We start from the raw sequence: 15,516 nt of genomic DNA, 5'->3' as shown, positions 1-15,516 counted from the left end.
TACCACATCACTGCACCCACATTATAGGGTTTTTATGAGGATTTTTAGACTTAGTGTGTGAAACACTTAGAACAGTGCCTGGCATACTTTAATACTCAGTATTTGCTGTTAGTTTGGTTGTTGATGCTATTGTTATGCAGGGATGTGAGCCCACTGTGTCCACATTTTCCAGTACTTTTGACAGGCTGGAAAGCTCAATTTTTATGTAAAATCTGATTTTTAAATGTTGGCTCAAAAATGAACATTTTTTAACCTAAAAAACAACGAAGTGCATGTGAGGACTTGGACCATAGGCCCAACATTTGCAACCCTGGATGTAGAGGGAGGGACAGTGAGTGTTGTCTGATTACACCAGGCCTTTTCTCACTCCCACCTTGGCACACACCACCCTCGCTCCCTCCTCTGTCATCAACCACCTTCTCATCCTTTGAGAGCCAGTGCCACCTCCTCCTTGAAGCCTCCCTCTAGCCTGTACCCTGCATGATAAACCACTCTTTCATTATCCCTCCTCAAATGCTGCTTGCCTTCTGCCCTTTTCCTTGGTGTCTCTGTCTCTCTCTCTCTCTCTCTCTCTCTCTCTCTCTCTCTTTCTTTCTTGTTTTTTATTGATTGATTTTAGAGAGAGGGGAAGGCGGAAAGAGAAACATCGACTGGTTGTTCCACTTATTTATGCATTCATTGGATGCTTCTTGTATGTGCTCTGACCAGGGATTGAACCAGCAAACCTCGGCATGGTTTATTCATCTCAGCACAGTGCTTTGCACATTGAAGGTGATAACTATTAGTAACAGTAAAATCAACATCTATTAAATGTCTGTTTGCCAGGCTGTGTGCTAAGCATTTTCTATGCATATCATTTTTAATCTTTATCATTTCACTTTTCATCTTCATTATAGTCCTCAGATGTGGAAACAAAGGCTCAGAGAAGGCCAGTGGCTGCCCAGGACCACAAAGAAGTGGGGGGACTGGGAAGGGAAACCAGGTGCCTTGGCCCTGGAGCCCAACTCAGGAAGCTGAGCCCGTAGCCGATAATCACAGCTGGGAAGTTAGAGGTAGGGTGATGCCTCGAGTGTCTGGCTAAGGCCCTCATGGGGCTGTCTCGAGCCTCACTCCACAGAGATATCCAGAAAGAACACTGCTATATTTAAAAGCCTGGGCATGATGGTGCTTGCATGACATTTGGGTGGCCGCCTCTCCATAAAGGGCACGCATGCTCTTTTAACTTTACTCTTCTGGGCTGGCATTTTGGAGAACTTAGGGGGTGCCTCAAGATGGGAGACTGCAGCCACCTGGGACCCCTGCAGCCCTCCCTCCAGGGGAAAGGGCACCACAGCACGTGGTCTATAGAACATGGGGCAGCAAGAGCTCAGACGCCAGCTCAGAGCCACCTAACCAGCTCAGGGAGCAGCAGGTGTCGTTTGGGCCTAGCCCACAAACCCCTGGACTGCCCTGTGTTTCAGGGGGTGCTTGTTTCTGGGCCAGAATGGGATGATTCTTGGCATCACTAATTTTCTGCCCACACTCCACGCTCGTAGTCCAGTGGCTTTTACTGCTCACATCCTCCTTGGATAACACTGACTTCTAACACTCATAGAACCCTTTGCACAAAAATCTTTTGTGGCTTGTCCAACCTCATGTCATACTTAACAGTGAACAAAGCATATCTTTTAATTATTAGTGTCTGACACCCAAGTTGGGTCTTGGTGTCCCTACACTCTAGATGGAAAAACTGAGGCATAGAATGGTCAAGGAAGGGATATTCATTCATTCTCCCCATGCACATCCATGAAGTGCTGGCCAGGTAGACACTATGCCAGCTGCTTCACCCTCTGATTTGATTCTTCAGTAGGTCTTCATTGAACCCATTTTACAAGTGAGAAAGCTGAGGGTTTGAAGGCTCAGTAACTTACCCAAAGTCACACAGCCAGGGGTGCAGATTTCAGACCTCAGACACTCAGACCTGACTCCAAAACCCTGGTGCTTTCGAGCCCTTCCTTGAATCTCCAGCTGCATGTGTTCCTGTGGTCTCCTCTTGCCCTCACCGACTCACCCCTTTCCTCCAGGACGCATCTTCCTTGCTCCCCCACTCCCATCAGAACACCAAGCCCTGCTGGGTCTTTCTCAGCTTTGCCTACAAGTTTCTCATCACCCAGGTTGATACAGAATTATCCAGATGCTCTAAATGGCTCCTTTTCTCCAAGCCCAGATGGATTGCGTTTGTAGGGTCTAACCGATCTGTATTTTGGGTGGAGGGCTCACATGGAGATCTTGTTGCAGTTTGGAAATGCAGTTTGCCAGCCACGTGGGGCCTGGAAGCAGGAAGTAAGACCAGTTCAAGACACCCTCTCATCACTCCTCGTTTTCATCCAGCCCATGAAATCACTACTTGAAGGAAGGAAAGTGTAGGGGGCTGATAGGACTCAAGAAGAGTGTGGGGAAAACAAAGCCGGGGAAAAGGGTGTCAGTGTAGGCCAGGCCCACACCTGAACTGCAGGTGCATGGGGAGCCTGGGGTGAACTGCCGACCCCCACCTGTCTCAACAGGAGGCTGCTACTGGGCTCCAGGCGGGTGTCAGTGGAATGTGGGCTCAGAATGGCCAGATCCTATGATTTTCTAAGAGAAGCCAGCAACTTGGATCTCTTCTGGTTTTTAAATGTTGGCTCAATATATATGCACATATTTTCATGCTCACAGTGCTTTATGGAGGTATAAATTTACATACGGGAAAATGTGCAAATCTTAAGCATGTAACTTGATGAATTTTAATGGCTCAAATATTTTTAAAACACTAGAAGGTCCAAGAAAATATGTCCATGGGGTGCATCTGGCCCTGGACCCATCGTTCATGACCCCAGACTAACGCACTATGTGACATGTGAGCAAGATGGGATGCACATACAGGACAGTATTCCTTGGGAAGGGGACAGACAGGTTTTTGGTGACAACCTAGCAATAATCTCATTATTCTCACGGCTAAGGGCACATGTTCTGGAGCCCAGGGTGTGAATACTAGCTCAGTCACTTGCTGTGTAACTTTGGGCAAATTACTTCACCTCTCTGATGTCTTGTTTTTCTCAACTGGTAAAATGGGGAAACTAATGATACTGATCTCACAGGGCTGTTGTATGGATTCAATGAGTTAATGTGATAAACGCTTAGAGCAGTGCCTGAAACAGTAACTGCTTTCTACATGCTCACTACTGTATTTTTTTAATTAGTAGACTATTATTAGAGCTATCAAATTTAGAGACAATTTGATCAGAAAGTATAGAGCCCCCATATACTCCCTCTTCCTTCCCCCCACCACTCTATTAATCCTGCATTATGGTACATTTGTTAGAGTTGCTAAACCAATATTGATACATTGTTATTAACAAAAGCCTGTCATTTACATGAGGGGTCACTCCTTGTATTATACATTCTGTGAGTTTTGACAAATGCTTAACATGTATCCACCATCACAGTATCATTCATAATTGGTTTCACTGTTGTTTTAAACCAGGAACCTTTGTGAGTTCTTCTGCAAAGAAAAAAACTGGCCGCGGCATATGAGGAACTTCAGGTGGGCTAGTGGGAGCCCCATTCCTTACTCTCCCATTTAGGAAAGCACAGCATATTCAGACACAAGAAGGGGATACTTTAGGGGTGAACCTGAGTCTGTTCTAATTTACCCAAAATAGAAGCTACTCTCCTACTTCAATGGGGAATCACACAGATTCCAGCCCCAGATTCCCTGCTTCACGAAGGCTGGCTCTGAGACCAAACACCCCGTTCACAACCTACCTCGGCCTCTCCCATGTCACTTTGAGCTGCTGTGTCAGCCCCACAGGGCCTCTCAAACAAGGATCCTGCCTCCCTGCTCAGGGCCACCCTCTCGGAATGTGTGGAGGCTCAGATGCACTGACTCCTGTGAAAGGTCTTTGCACATTATAAAAAGCTTTAGATTAAAATTGGAAGCTGTATGAATATGATCCATTTTTCAGAAAAAACAAGCTGTTGTCAAAATGGGCCTGGCCTTCAGAGGCTGAGCCACAGGAAGTTGGTTGCATGCAGGGCTCCATGGCAGTCGCCTGTGGCTTGTCCCTCTGGAGTGAGGTAACCAGAAAGTCAGACACACAGCAGGAGCCCCCTTTGGCTGGAACAGCAAGTTCCAAGCTGGGGCCCTCATTCCTGGGTTGTTCCTGCTCTCAAAGCCTGCCGGCCAAATGCCAGTCAGCATGGAGCCGTGGTCATGGTATCAGCAGCTCCCAAAAAGGGGGAGATAGACACGGATGCTTCCACCACCCAGGAGAATTCATCTTAATCATCCAGTTTCATACACTGGCCACACCCTGGGCAGGACAGGACACATAACTTCTGTCCTGCCCTCATATGTTACAGCCTTGATAGCGTTTTAGCTCATTATATGAGCACATAGTTGATTTTTTTTTTAAGGCAAAATTTATTTGTAAGGCAGTAGAGAAAATCTCCTTTCCCTTTTATGCCGGGAGCCCTCAGAAGAAAAGTGAAATTGTGTATTTGCTGCTAAAAAAAGCCCTGGCTTATACAATTTTAACAATAGAAAAATGATCTTTGTGCTTCAGTGCATGGATGCTTAAAGGAAAACAGGCAGTCTGTTCAGGTGGCTGGTGAATTACAAATGAGTGGCTCGCCTTTGTTTTGAGTGACAAGCAATTTAAATGCAGTCTTACATGGAGGCCTGGAAATTCTTTTTCCCAGAAGAGAGCAAGCAAGAGGAAAAGAAAAATAGAGGGGAAAAAGAGGGGGGTGGGGAGACTTCCTTTTTGAACTGAGAGATGTTATTTGCCACTGAGCGGAGGTGAGAAGTTAGAACTTCATTTGATAATTATAAAATCAGTGGTTTGTGATTGGACGTAATTGATGATTATACTGTTGCTAATAGCAGGCCTGCCAGCCTGCACTTGTGGGACATTTCATTTTTGCACTGCTTCCAAGCCGTGAAAGCCAGCCCAGTGTGGGGTGCTGCTCACAAGATCTCAGGGAACCTGACAAATGCATTTGGGGGTCTGTATTATGTTGGATAAAACGTGTTCATTAATGCCGACATTTGAAAACACTTTGTGCTGTGCCTTATTTTCAGCCTGGGAATAATTACAAATATTAGAATAAAATTGCACGGTGTTTTTCTCCCCTGCCTCACAGTCTCCCAACAGACGCACCCTCAGTCTGAGCCTGGGTGGGTCTGCTGGGAGAGCATGAGCACAGGAAAAAAAGACCTTGGCACTGTCTTTGATTAAAACCTCAGTGGGGTGGGGAATGATGTGTGAGGAGGTGTGTGTCTGTCTGCCTGTCTGCTTGGGGAAATTAGAATCATTGCACAACTGAGCTGGAAGGGGACTCGAGCCCAGCACTTCACGTTACAGATGGGGAAACTAAGGTTCAGAAAGAAGGTGTGACTTGCCCAATGGTGAACAGGGATGCGAAACCCCAGCTAAATCCAGACCTGGGTCTGCTCACTCCAGGTCCAGCTTTTCCTTTTCCTAGCCTGCTATTAGCTTCCTGGAGGGAGACAGGTGCCCAAGACCTCTGGGCAGATCCTGGGCTGTGTCCCCTCCCCACTAACCATGGGTTCCTCAGCTACTCCATCAGAGAGCTTGCAAGAGGCCTCCACAGAGCCTCCAAGATTGCAGCTTAGTTTGGGCCAGTTGGAGGGTGTCACTCTGTCATCCTCTTGACGTGGGGTTTTACTAAAGTTTGTAGTTCAGAAAGATTAGTTCATATAGCCATTTAACTGCCTTCCTTATGGAAGTGGTTAATCCAGTCACTTTTGATTTAGTGCTCACTCCTGACCTGTCCTGTCCTGGACTCTGATAGAGGGGGAAATCGTAACAGTGGCTACTCAAGAATCCAGTTGTTCATGCCCAAACCATGGCGTCTCCTTGACTCCCTCTTCCTCTGCGCCTCGTACCTTCATTGCCTCGTATCTTCATCTGTTAAATTGCAGTAACAACCACCCCCTGAAAGTGTTGTGAGGATTAAATGAGTTAATACATGTCCAACACTTAGCACAGTGCCTGACAGAGTCAGAGCTTAGTAGTCACTGTTATTATTTTTATATATTTTTATTTTTATTTTTTTAAATATATTTTATTGATTTTCCACAGAAAGGAAAGGAGAGGGATAGAGAGTCAGAAACATCGATGAGAGAGAAACATCGATCAGCTGCCTCCTGCACACCCTCCGCTGGGGATGTGCCCGCAACCAAGGTACATGCCCTTGACCAGAATCGAACCCGGGACCCCTCAGTCCGCAGGCCGACGCTCTATCCACTGAGCCAAACCGGTCAGGGCAATATATTTTTAAATTAATTTTAGAGAGGAAAGGAGAGGGAGCGAGAGATAGAAACATCAATGATGAGAGAGAAATATTGATTGGCTGCCTCCTGCATGCCCCACACTGGGGATTGAGCCTGCAATCTGGGCATGTGCCCTGACCAGGAATCGAACCGTGCCTCCTGGTTCATAGGTCAACGCTCAACCACTGAGCCATGCCAGCCAGGCAGTCACTGATATTATTAATAATAATAATACTCATCTCAGCCAAACAAGGTCAATGTTATCCCATTTCACCTGGTATGAAATCAGGAAAAATCAGAATGCTACTATAAGGAAAAGCAACCTATCACATAGATTCTTAGAATCAGATGTGAGCCTTCTGGATAATCTGGCCAAACCTCCCCATGTGCAGGTCTCCCTGAGTACCTTTAGAGCCTCACAAATAACTGGTTATGTACTTGGATGCCTCTTCTGATGGGAAGCTCAGTACCTCACATGAGAATCCATTCTGAGAATTTAGAATTTTCTAAGACTGAGTCTCCTTGAAATTTCCACCCTCTCTCCCCACTCCTGGCCCACCCCCACCTCTTGAATATTTACAGCCCAGAATACACCCTATTCCTCTCAACAAAATAGCCTGAAATATCTTCAGCTAGTTGTAGATTGCTCTTGTAGTGTGTGTCCCCGAGTCTGCTGCCCTCCATATCTGTGCCTCCCTTATTCTCCATGACCCCCTTCTTCTCTGTGCTCTCCTCCGTGTCCATGAACCCCGAGTTGTCTGAATCCTCTGCTTTCCATGCCCCCTCGCTCCTACCCCTACTCTCCATGCCAGGTTCCTCCTTTTGTCTCTCCTAATTTTTCTTGCCCCTCTTTGTTGCCCAGATATATACACCCCAGAAGGAGATCCAGGCTTCTGAAGGTGTTAGGATGCCCCCTGCCATCCTGGGCTGATTCCTTTTCTTGCAGATCTCATTCTTTCTGTCTCCTTCTCAGAGCTGCTGATTCTGAGACCCTCTGAGCACCCGTCTCCTCTCAATTGCCCATCAGTCTTTAGTGTCTTCCAGAATCCTGCTGTATCAGATCCCCCATCTCCCAGAACCACCATGCCTCACACACACACACACACACACACACTCCAGAGCCCAGGACCCCGTGGTAAAGGGAAGCTTGTCCTCAAAGTGTGTTCGTCAGAACACAAATTTCCAGGTTTATTTTCTGAAGAAAAAAGTTCTGTGGCCAAATGCATTTGGGAAGACACTGGGCTAAGCCAAGGTGAAGGGGATTTTTTCCTGCAGCTCTTGTCCAAACGTCCAGTGTGCTGATATATTTTGTATATGTCCACTCAGAAAGCACATGCAGCCTTGATCAAAGATTCCCTCTTTCACGCCTGTGGGGCTGTGTGACACATTTTGAGACGACGGGTTTTCTGGTTGCAAGTCAGGGCCCTGTAATTAGAGGATTCTGGGCTGAGATCCACCTCTGCCACTAACTAGTTCTTTCATCTTGGCCAAGTGACTTGGTTTCCCTGAACCTCAGTTTCTTTCTCTGTAGAATGGGGACAGTAATGGTGCTCATGTCTTAGAGTTGTTTGGGGAGATTCCAAAGATACAGCACTGAGCACAGAATGAGGGTTCTGTTTCCAGAAGCTCTGACCATTCCTTGTAAAGGTCTCAGCATGGAGCAGTTCTCAGTACCCAGGAGATGTCACCGCTATCTCAGACAGTCATCATGGAAGCCCACATTTACCTGGTTTAACCACCTGATAGACAAAGGCCAGGCAGCTAGAACAGGCTTTGCCTCTTCTCTGGCTTACCTGGTTCTGCACCTGTTATTTTCATACTTGGGGGAAACCAAACACATTTTCACCCCTTCTACCACAGCAGGTGGTGTAAATGCCACTTGCTCCGTCAAACGCTAAGCTATTTCTGATGGTGACCTTCTTGGTGTCTGTAGCTGGCCGCCACCTCCTCCTCCACTTCTTCCTCCTCCTTTCCCAGATGGCCTTCAGAGATCTGCCTGTCACAAACCAAATCTGTCATTCTGAATACTTTTCTCCCACCCTTCTGCATGGTAGAAACACGTGGCCTTTTATTTATGCAGTGCTCACCTGTTCTGGGCACATGAGTGAAAGGCATTCGAGCTGCAGACCTTGGAAAAGACATCCTATATGGTTGGAAGAATTATCTGATTTGTTATAAAATTTTTTGCCAACTTCCATGGGACTCTTTGCCACATGTTAGCTCATTCCTCTCCAATAGCTTCTTAGGCAGATGGAAATTTTTCTTCCCACCTGATGGATGAACAAGCTGAGGCCAGGTGATGCTTGATGACATTTAGGCCTAGCACTAGATTGGACTGTGAACCATCAGAACCGGCTTTCTGGAAACATTACTCTAAAACAAGGCTGAACAAGTTAGGACATCCAAATGGCTACTGTCTTCAGGACTCATATTTATTATGGGAAGCTCTAAACTTGAACCAATTCAAACTGGATGCCAGTCAGGATGTTTTCTGATCTCTGCTTTTGAAAATATTGTCCAGCCATTTAGAGAACCTCTAAATGAGGGATCAGCAAACATTTTCTATAAAGGGCCAGGCAGTAAATATTTTCAGCTTTGCAGTCAGGATGTCTGTCACAACTATTGAACTCAGCCATTGTAGCATGAAAGCAGCCAATACATAAAAGAATGGCTGTCCCTGTGTTCCAATAAAACTTTATTTATACAAACAGAGGAAGGGCCATAGTTTGCCAACTCTTGCTCTACACCAGTACTGTCCAGTTTAAATATAGAGTAAGCCACATGTAATTTAAAATTTTCTAATAGCTGCATTTTTAAAAGTATAGAGAAACAGATGAATTTAATTTTAACAATATATTTTAACCCAATATGTCCAAAACATTATCATTTTCAACTTAAAATCATTGTAAAATTTATTGAGATATTATGTAATCCTTTTTACATTCCAAGACTTATAAATTCCATATATTATACTTACAGCTCATCTGAATTTGAAATAGTCACATTTCAAGTGCTCAGTGGCCACATGTGCTAGTGGCTACTGTATGGACAGCACAGCTCTAGTAGGGAGACCTATAAGAAGACAGTCACATATAAACAATACACCATTATAAAATGATAAGAGCCATGAATGAAAAATAGACGGTGCTGTAAGCAGAGACAGGGAAATATTAAAGAAAAATCTTCTAGCACTTTCCCCCACTTCCGCCCAGGGTTCCTTTTTAGAAGTCCATGGAACATTCTAATGCCTTTCCCCAAACCCCAGCCACCACACATGCTCAGAGTGATGACTATAAAATGAAGCATTCAGACTTTCCACTGACTGCTCTGATAATTCTCCATGCAGGGATCAGGAGATGAATTTCTCATGGCTTTCCTTGGGCTCCAGGTGGGCAGCACAGCAGCCCCTGACCTGGTTCAGCCATAGATAACAGCATCCATGGGGAGAGGGGGGTCCAAGTGACTGTCCCTATTGGCTGGGAGGGTTTTTTCTATCCAGGAGAAAGGGGCCAGTGTCTGGATTCAGAACAGTAATTTGAACCTCCAGACCTGTGTGACTCTTGCTCTACCATTTACTAGCTGCGTAATCTTTGGCAGGTTACTTAACCTCCTTGAGCTTTGGTTTTCTCTTCTGTACAATGGAGATAATGACAGCAGCTACCTTCAGTGATTGGTATGTTTATGGAGAGAGATGATCATGAATAGTAAGAGCATATGGCACATATGAATATTATATTTATTGTTATTCTTATTCTTATTGGCCCATCAGGAATGCCCCCCCCCAAAAAACCTGAATTATTTGCCCCCTCACATTATTCTAGGAGCCCCAGTGTTTGCATCACCTCCTCCCATGTTGTGGTTCCTCTTGGGCGTAGCTGTGTCTCCCACTTAATTGTGATTCCCCAAAGCAGAAACTGTGTCTGTCCATGTCAGCAAGAATAAAAATCTGCCCACACTTGGTGATTTCCCCTTTGCCTGGATCCTAGAACATTCTTTCTGTCCACCATCTTCCCCTTCTTGAAGAGACAGTTCCTGATGTTCCACCCACCAAACTGGGTCAGCCTCCCCCACTTGCACACACTCAAGGCCTGTTTGAAGCATTTAGCTCTTATAATTAATTATCTGGGGAATCTGCTATAATGTCAGTCTCCCCAGTGGGAGTCCAATATGGGTGGGGCTTGATTCAGCCTCTTTCATTACTGAGTTCTCAGCCCATAGTGCTTGGCACAGAGCAGGTGCTCAAGAAATGTTTGTTGAACGAATGAGAGTACTCTCATTCACTCTGGAAGGCAAAAGATCAGAGACTGTTCTCACAATAACAAGAGAGCTTAAGGAGTTTTTGTAACTGACTTTTTGAAAATCGCTCAAAATCCACCATACATTTCTCTCTACCCCTCTTAAATAATGAATTCAATGTGGATCTTGTAAATCCTTCAAGCTGCGCTGTCCAATAGAAATGCAGTGAGATCCACGAATATATTTTTATATTTTGCATTACCTACATTATTAGGAAGTAAAAGAAAACAGGTAACCCTAGCCAGTTTGGCTCAGTGGATAGAGCGTTGGCCTGCGAACTGAAAGGTCCCAGGTTTGATTCCAGTCAAGGGCACATGCCTGGGTTGTGGGCTCGATCCCAAGTGGGGGACTTGCAGGAGGCAGCCGATCCATGATTCTCTCTCATCATGAATGTTTCTATCTCTCTCTCCCTCTTCCTTCCTCTCTGAAATCAATAAAAATATATTTTTAAAAAAGAACAAGAAAGAGCCCTAACCGGTTTGGCTCGGTGGATAGAACGTCGGCCTGTGGACTGGGGGGTTCCAGGTTCGATTCCGGCCAAGGGCATGTACCTTGGTTGCAGGTACATCCCCAGTGGGGGGTGTGCAGGAGGCAGCTGATCGATGTTTCTCTCTCATCGATGTTTCTAGCTCTCTATCTCATTCCCTTCCTCTCTGTAAAAAATCAATAAAATATATTTTAAAGAAAACAGGTAACATGAATAATAATAAATAGGTTTATTTAACCTATGATATCCAGAATGTTATCATTTCAACATGTAATCAGTATAAAAAAATGCCAATAAACTATAGTAAATTCTGTTTGTTCATAGTAAGTCTTTAAAATCCAGGGTGTATTTTGTACTCACAGCACATCTCCATTTGGACTCATCACATTTCAAGTGCTCAGTAGCCACATGAGACTTATGGCTGCCATTTTGAAAGCCTTAAAGCCGCGGTTGGCAAACCGCGGTTCACGAGCCACATGCGGCTCTTTGGCCCCTTGAGTGTGGCTCTTCCACAAAATACCATGTGCAGGCGCGCACGTACAGTGCAGTTGAAACTTCGTGGCCCATGCACAGAAGTCGGTATTTTGTGGAAGAGCAGATATTTTGTGGAAGAGCCACACTCAAGGGGCCGAAGAGCCGCATGTGGCTCTCAAGGTGCAGTTTGCCGAACCACCGTTTGCCGACCACTGCCTTAGAGGAGCCACTATGGCTTTCTAATTCTTCTTCCCAAAGTGCACTGCTCAGGTGCTCTCCATAGGAGACCAGAGATGAACACAACTGAGGCTTACCACCTAGCACTGGGCAGAGCCTGTCCCCAAAATAGGCAAGAAGGAAGGGGTTGCTCATACTAAGAGGTGACATATCTATGGAGCTTAATGCATGCCAGGAGTCTTGCACAGGACTTTACCTGTGTTAAATCATTTGATCCTCTTGCAGCCATTTAAGGAAGGTTATCATATTATTATCCCCATTTTACACCTGGGGAAGTAGAGGAACAGGGAGTTAAGTGTCCTGCCTGTCAAAGGCTGCACATATAGTAAGTGATAGAACTTATTGGGTTTGGACCCAGGTGGCTGTCTCCAGGCCTGTGCCTCAGTTGGCCACTGTGAATGGACTGTCTCAGAATTGGCCCCAGTCATTTCTCCAGAATGGTGTCAGACAGGACCCAAGTGGGTGCAACCCACTTGGATTTGTTCTTTCAACAACTTGTGTTGAGCACCCTCTGTGCACCAGACAGAGTGCTCCCAGAGGGAAGGAATTCAATAACAAACACCTTCTTAATTGGGATTCATAAGAAAAGCCCAACTCTGAAAGAGGGTGATTGAGAAGTAGATGCTCTGACAGATTCATCGTTTAGGACAGCGGTCGCCAACCGGTGGTCTGCGGACCACTGGTAGTCGGTGAGGTCCAAAAGGTTGGCAACCGCTGGTTTAGGAAGTTGGCACCAGACAGAAAGGTATATCAGTGCCAGGGAGAATAAAGCTGTTCCAGTCCAAAGGGAGATACCCGCCCCAGGATGTCCTTGAGGAGGATAAGGGATGGTAGCACATGGGTACCAGGAGCTCATATGCAGGGGAGGCCAGGATTAAGCCAAAGGGACTGACCATCAAGAGCCACCATCAAAACAGCTTGAGGCCAGAGCTCGGAATTCAGAGCCCAGAGCAGATGGATGTGGAGCTGAGCCCCAGCTATGTCTATCTTAAATGCATCTCATGGAGTCAAACTGGCAGAACAAGAAAAGCCTATGAGCAAGAAAATGAGCTCGTGAATGTAGGTCTTCACCACTGAGTTAGTCACCCATGTATATCAGTCAAGAAGCATTTATGGAGTGCCTTTGGTATACCAGGAACTATTTCATATAACCCTGTCACCCTTGACATTTGTTGAAGCTATTTGATATCTTACTAGAGATGTCATGATTTCTCTTTAATTTTCAGTGGCAAGAAATATTCCCCAAGTGTACCTCCCTTTTCCTCAAAGCATGGGTCATGTTTGAACATCCAGTGTGGCCTTTTAATAATAAGAATAATAATAGTAACTGTAAATAACCTACTATGTGCCCTGTGCTAATAGCTGCTTATATGCAGCTTCATTTAATCCTCACAACAGGCCTAGGAAGTAGGTTCTATTACTTACTCCCATTTTACAGATGAGGAAACTGAGGGTCAGAGAGGGCCAGTGACTTGCCCAAGGTTACACAGCCAGAGTGCAATAGAGCTGGGATGTGAACCTGAATTTTCTAACTCCATATTTTCAACCTTCATTTTCCCACTCCCACCTCCCATCCCATGTTTGCACAGGTTGAAAATGATCAAATTTGCTTTTAGGCTCATAGACCATGGTTACACATGACTTTTTCTTTTGTTTCCAAGGTGGTGGCCCTTAGTAAAAGAAGTCAGGAAGCTGAGGCTGCTTTCTTGAGTGTTTACAAGCAATTAATTGAAACACCAGGTAAGAAATGCTTGGGCTCCATAATTAAAGAATTAATTAGAAGAAACAGCCATTACACAGGGGCTTCCTCATGGTGGGGTCTGGGATAGGCTGGGACTCCTGGGCAAGTTCATGCCTCCCATGGATGGGGATTGTGGGGAGTGATAGGTTCTGTGCCCAGTCTGGTGTGACATCCCCACATGGATCCTCCATCTTCCCCCACTACCTTCTAATGTCAGCCAGAGAGCTTTGGGGGGCTCCTGGCATGGTCTCCCACCTGGACTTTCTTGGGAAGCCAAGAAGCCTGTCTCACCACCCAGAGGACAAATGGCACCAAGTGCTTCCTGCCAGCAGAGTGCACTGAAAGAAAGACCTCAAAAGTTTCCTCCAACATGGTGCAGCCAACCTCAAAAATTTGATGTAGCCCTGGCCGGCTTGGCTCAGTGGATAGAGCGTCAGCCTGCGGACTGAAGGGTCCCAGGTTCGATTCCGGCCAAGGGCACATACCTGGGTTGCGGGCTCGATCCCCATTGGGAGTGTGCAGGAGGCAGCGCATCAATGATTCTCTCTCATCATTGATGTTTCTATCTCTCTCTCCTCCCTCTCTCCTCTCTCTCTCCTCTCTGAAATTAATAAAGAAATATATATTTTTTAAAAATTTGATGTAGAGCAAAAGCCAAACCCAAAAAAACATGTACTATATTGCTCTATTTACATAAAGCCTGAAGACAGACAAAAATTAACCTGTCAGCACTAGTCACAGTGGCCAAAAGGGGGAAACAACCTAAATGTCCATCAGTGGATGAATGGATAAACAAATAAGCTCTGTCCATTCAATGGACTATGATTCAGTAATTCTATATAATAAAGAGCTAATATGCAAATGGTCATCACACCCTCGTGCCCTTGCACGGGAGCCAGGGGGACCTGAGGCCGGACCCGGGGACCCGAGGCTGCGCCCTCTGCCCTGCGGGGCTTGACGGGGCTGGGGCCAGCCAGGTCTGGGTCTTGCATGATTTCAGGGTGCACGCGGGTGGGCGGGGACTTGACTCTGGGTCCCATGGTGTGCTCCAGACTCTGACAGGAGGGAGATTTTCATATACATTTTACTAATTTTCTTTCATTTCTGACACTTCTATTATAGAGAAAGGGCAAATACCAATATTAAAATATTTCCTCTAATTAATTCCCTTTTAATGTGCACGAATTTCATGCCCCGGGCCACTTGTAAAAAGAATAACACTGACACATGCTACAATGTGGATGAGCCTCAAAAACATGATCCTGGGTGAAATAAGCCAATCATAAAAGGCCACATAATAAAGGATTCCATTTATATGAAGTGTCCAAAATAGGCAAATCTATAGAGACAGAAATCAGATTGATGATTACCAGGCAGGCAGGGAGGAGGGAATGGGGAGTGAGTGCTTAATGCAGCCGTGGGCAAACTACAGCCCGTGGGCCGGATCCGGCCTGTTTGAAATGAATAAAACAAACAAACAAAAAAAAGACCGTACCCTTTTATGTAATGATGTTTACTTTGAATTTATATTAGTTCACAAAACACTCCATCCATGCTTTTGTTCCGGCCCTCCGGTCCAGTTTAAGAACCCATTGTCGCCCTCCAGTCAAAAAGTTTGCCCACCCCTGGCTTAATGGGTACCAGGTTTCCTTTTAAGGGTATGAAAATGTTTTGGGACTTGATAAAGGTGGTGATTATACTAATGCTGCTGAATTGTACACTTTTAAATGGTTACTTTTATGTTATAAGAATTTCACCTCAATTTAAAAAACATTAACCTGTGTTGTTAGACATCGAGTGGCAACAGTTCCTGGGAGGGGCCTCCAGGGGCTGGAGATGTTGTTTCTTGAAATACTTCTATAAAAAGTTGGACTTATTAAAAATGGCCCATCCTTTGCCACCATCTCATTTATTGACTCAGAAAAGAGAGCCTAGAAAGGTGTAGTGATTTGTTAACAGTGGTGG

General features: G+C 45.5%; 2 protein-coding genes across 2 annotated transcripts in view; one reads left to right on the top strand and one right to left on the bottom strand.

The window, feature by feature from the left end:
• PHETA1 (PH domain containing endocytic trafficking adaptor 1) overlaps window positions 1-15,516 on the bottom strand; it is a 396,663-nt gene that overhangs the window by 319,040 nt on the left and 62,107 nt on the right. The window lies entirely within an intron of this gene.
• Window positions 1-15,516, top strand: part of CUX2 (cut like homeobox 2) — a 123,542-nt gene that overhangs the window by 62,914 nt on the left and 45,112 nt on the right. Inside the window, exon 4 of the mRNA XM_059677106.1 lies at window positions 13,472-13,550. Coding sequence (XP_059533089.1) covers window positions 13,472-13,550 — 79 coding nt within the window. The remainder of the gene's footprint in view (window positions 1-13,471; window positions 13,551-15,516) is intronic.

This window comes from Myotis daubentonii, chromosome 19 (genome assembly GCF_963259705.1).
Source record: "Myotis daubentonii chromosome 19, mMyoDau2.1, whole genome shotgun sequence".
Lineage (NCBI taxonomy): Eukaryota > Metazoa > Chordata > Mammalia > Chiroptera > Vespertilionidae > Myotis > Myotis daubentonii.
Note: the sequence above shows the minus strand (reverse complement) of the source record. Positions and strands in the feature narration are given on the sequence as shown.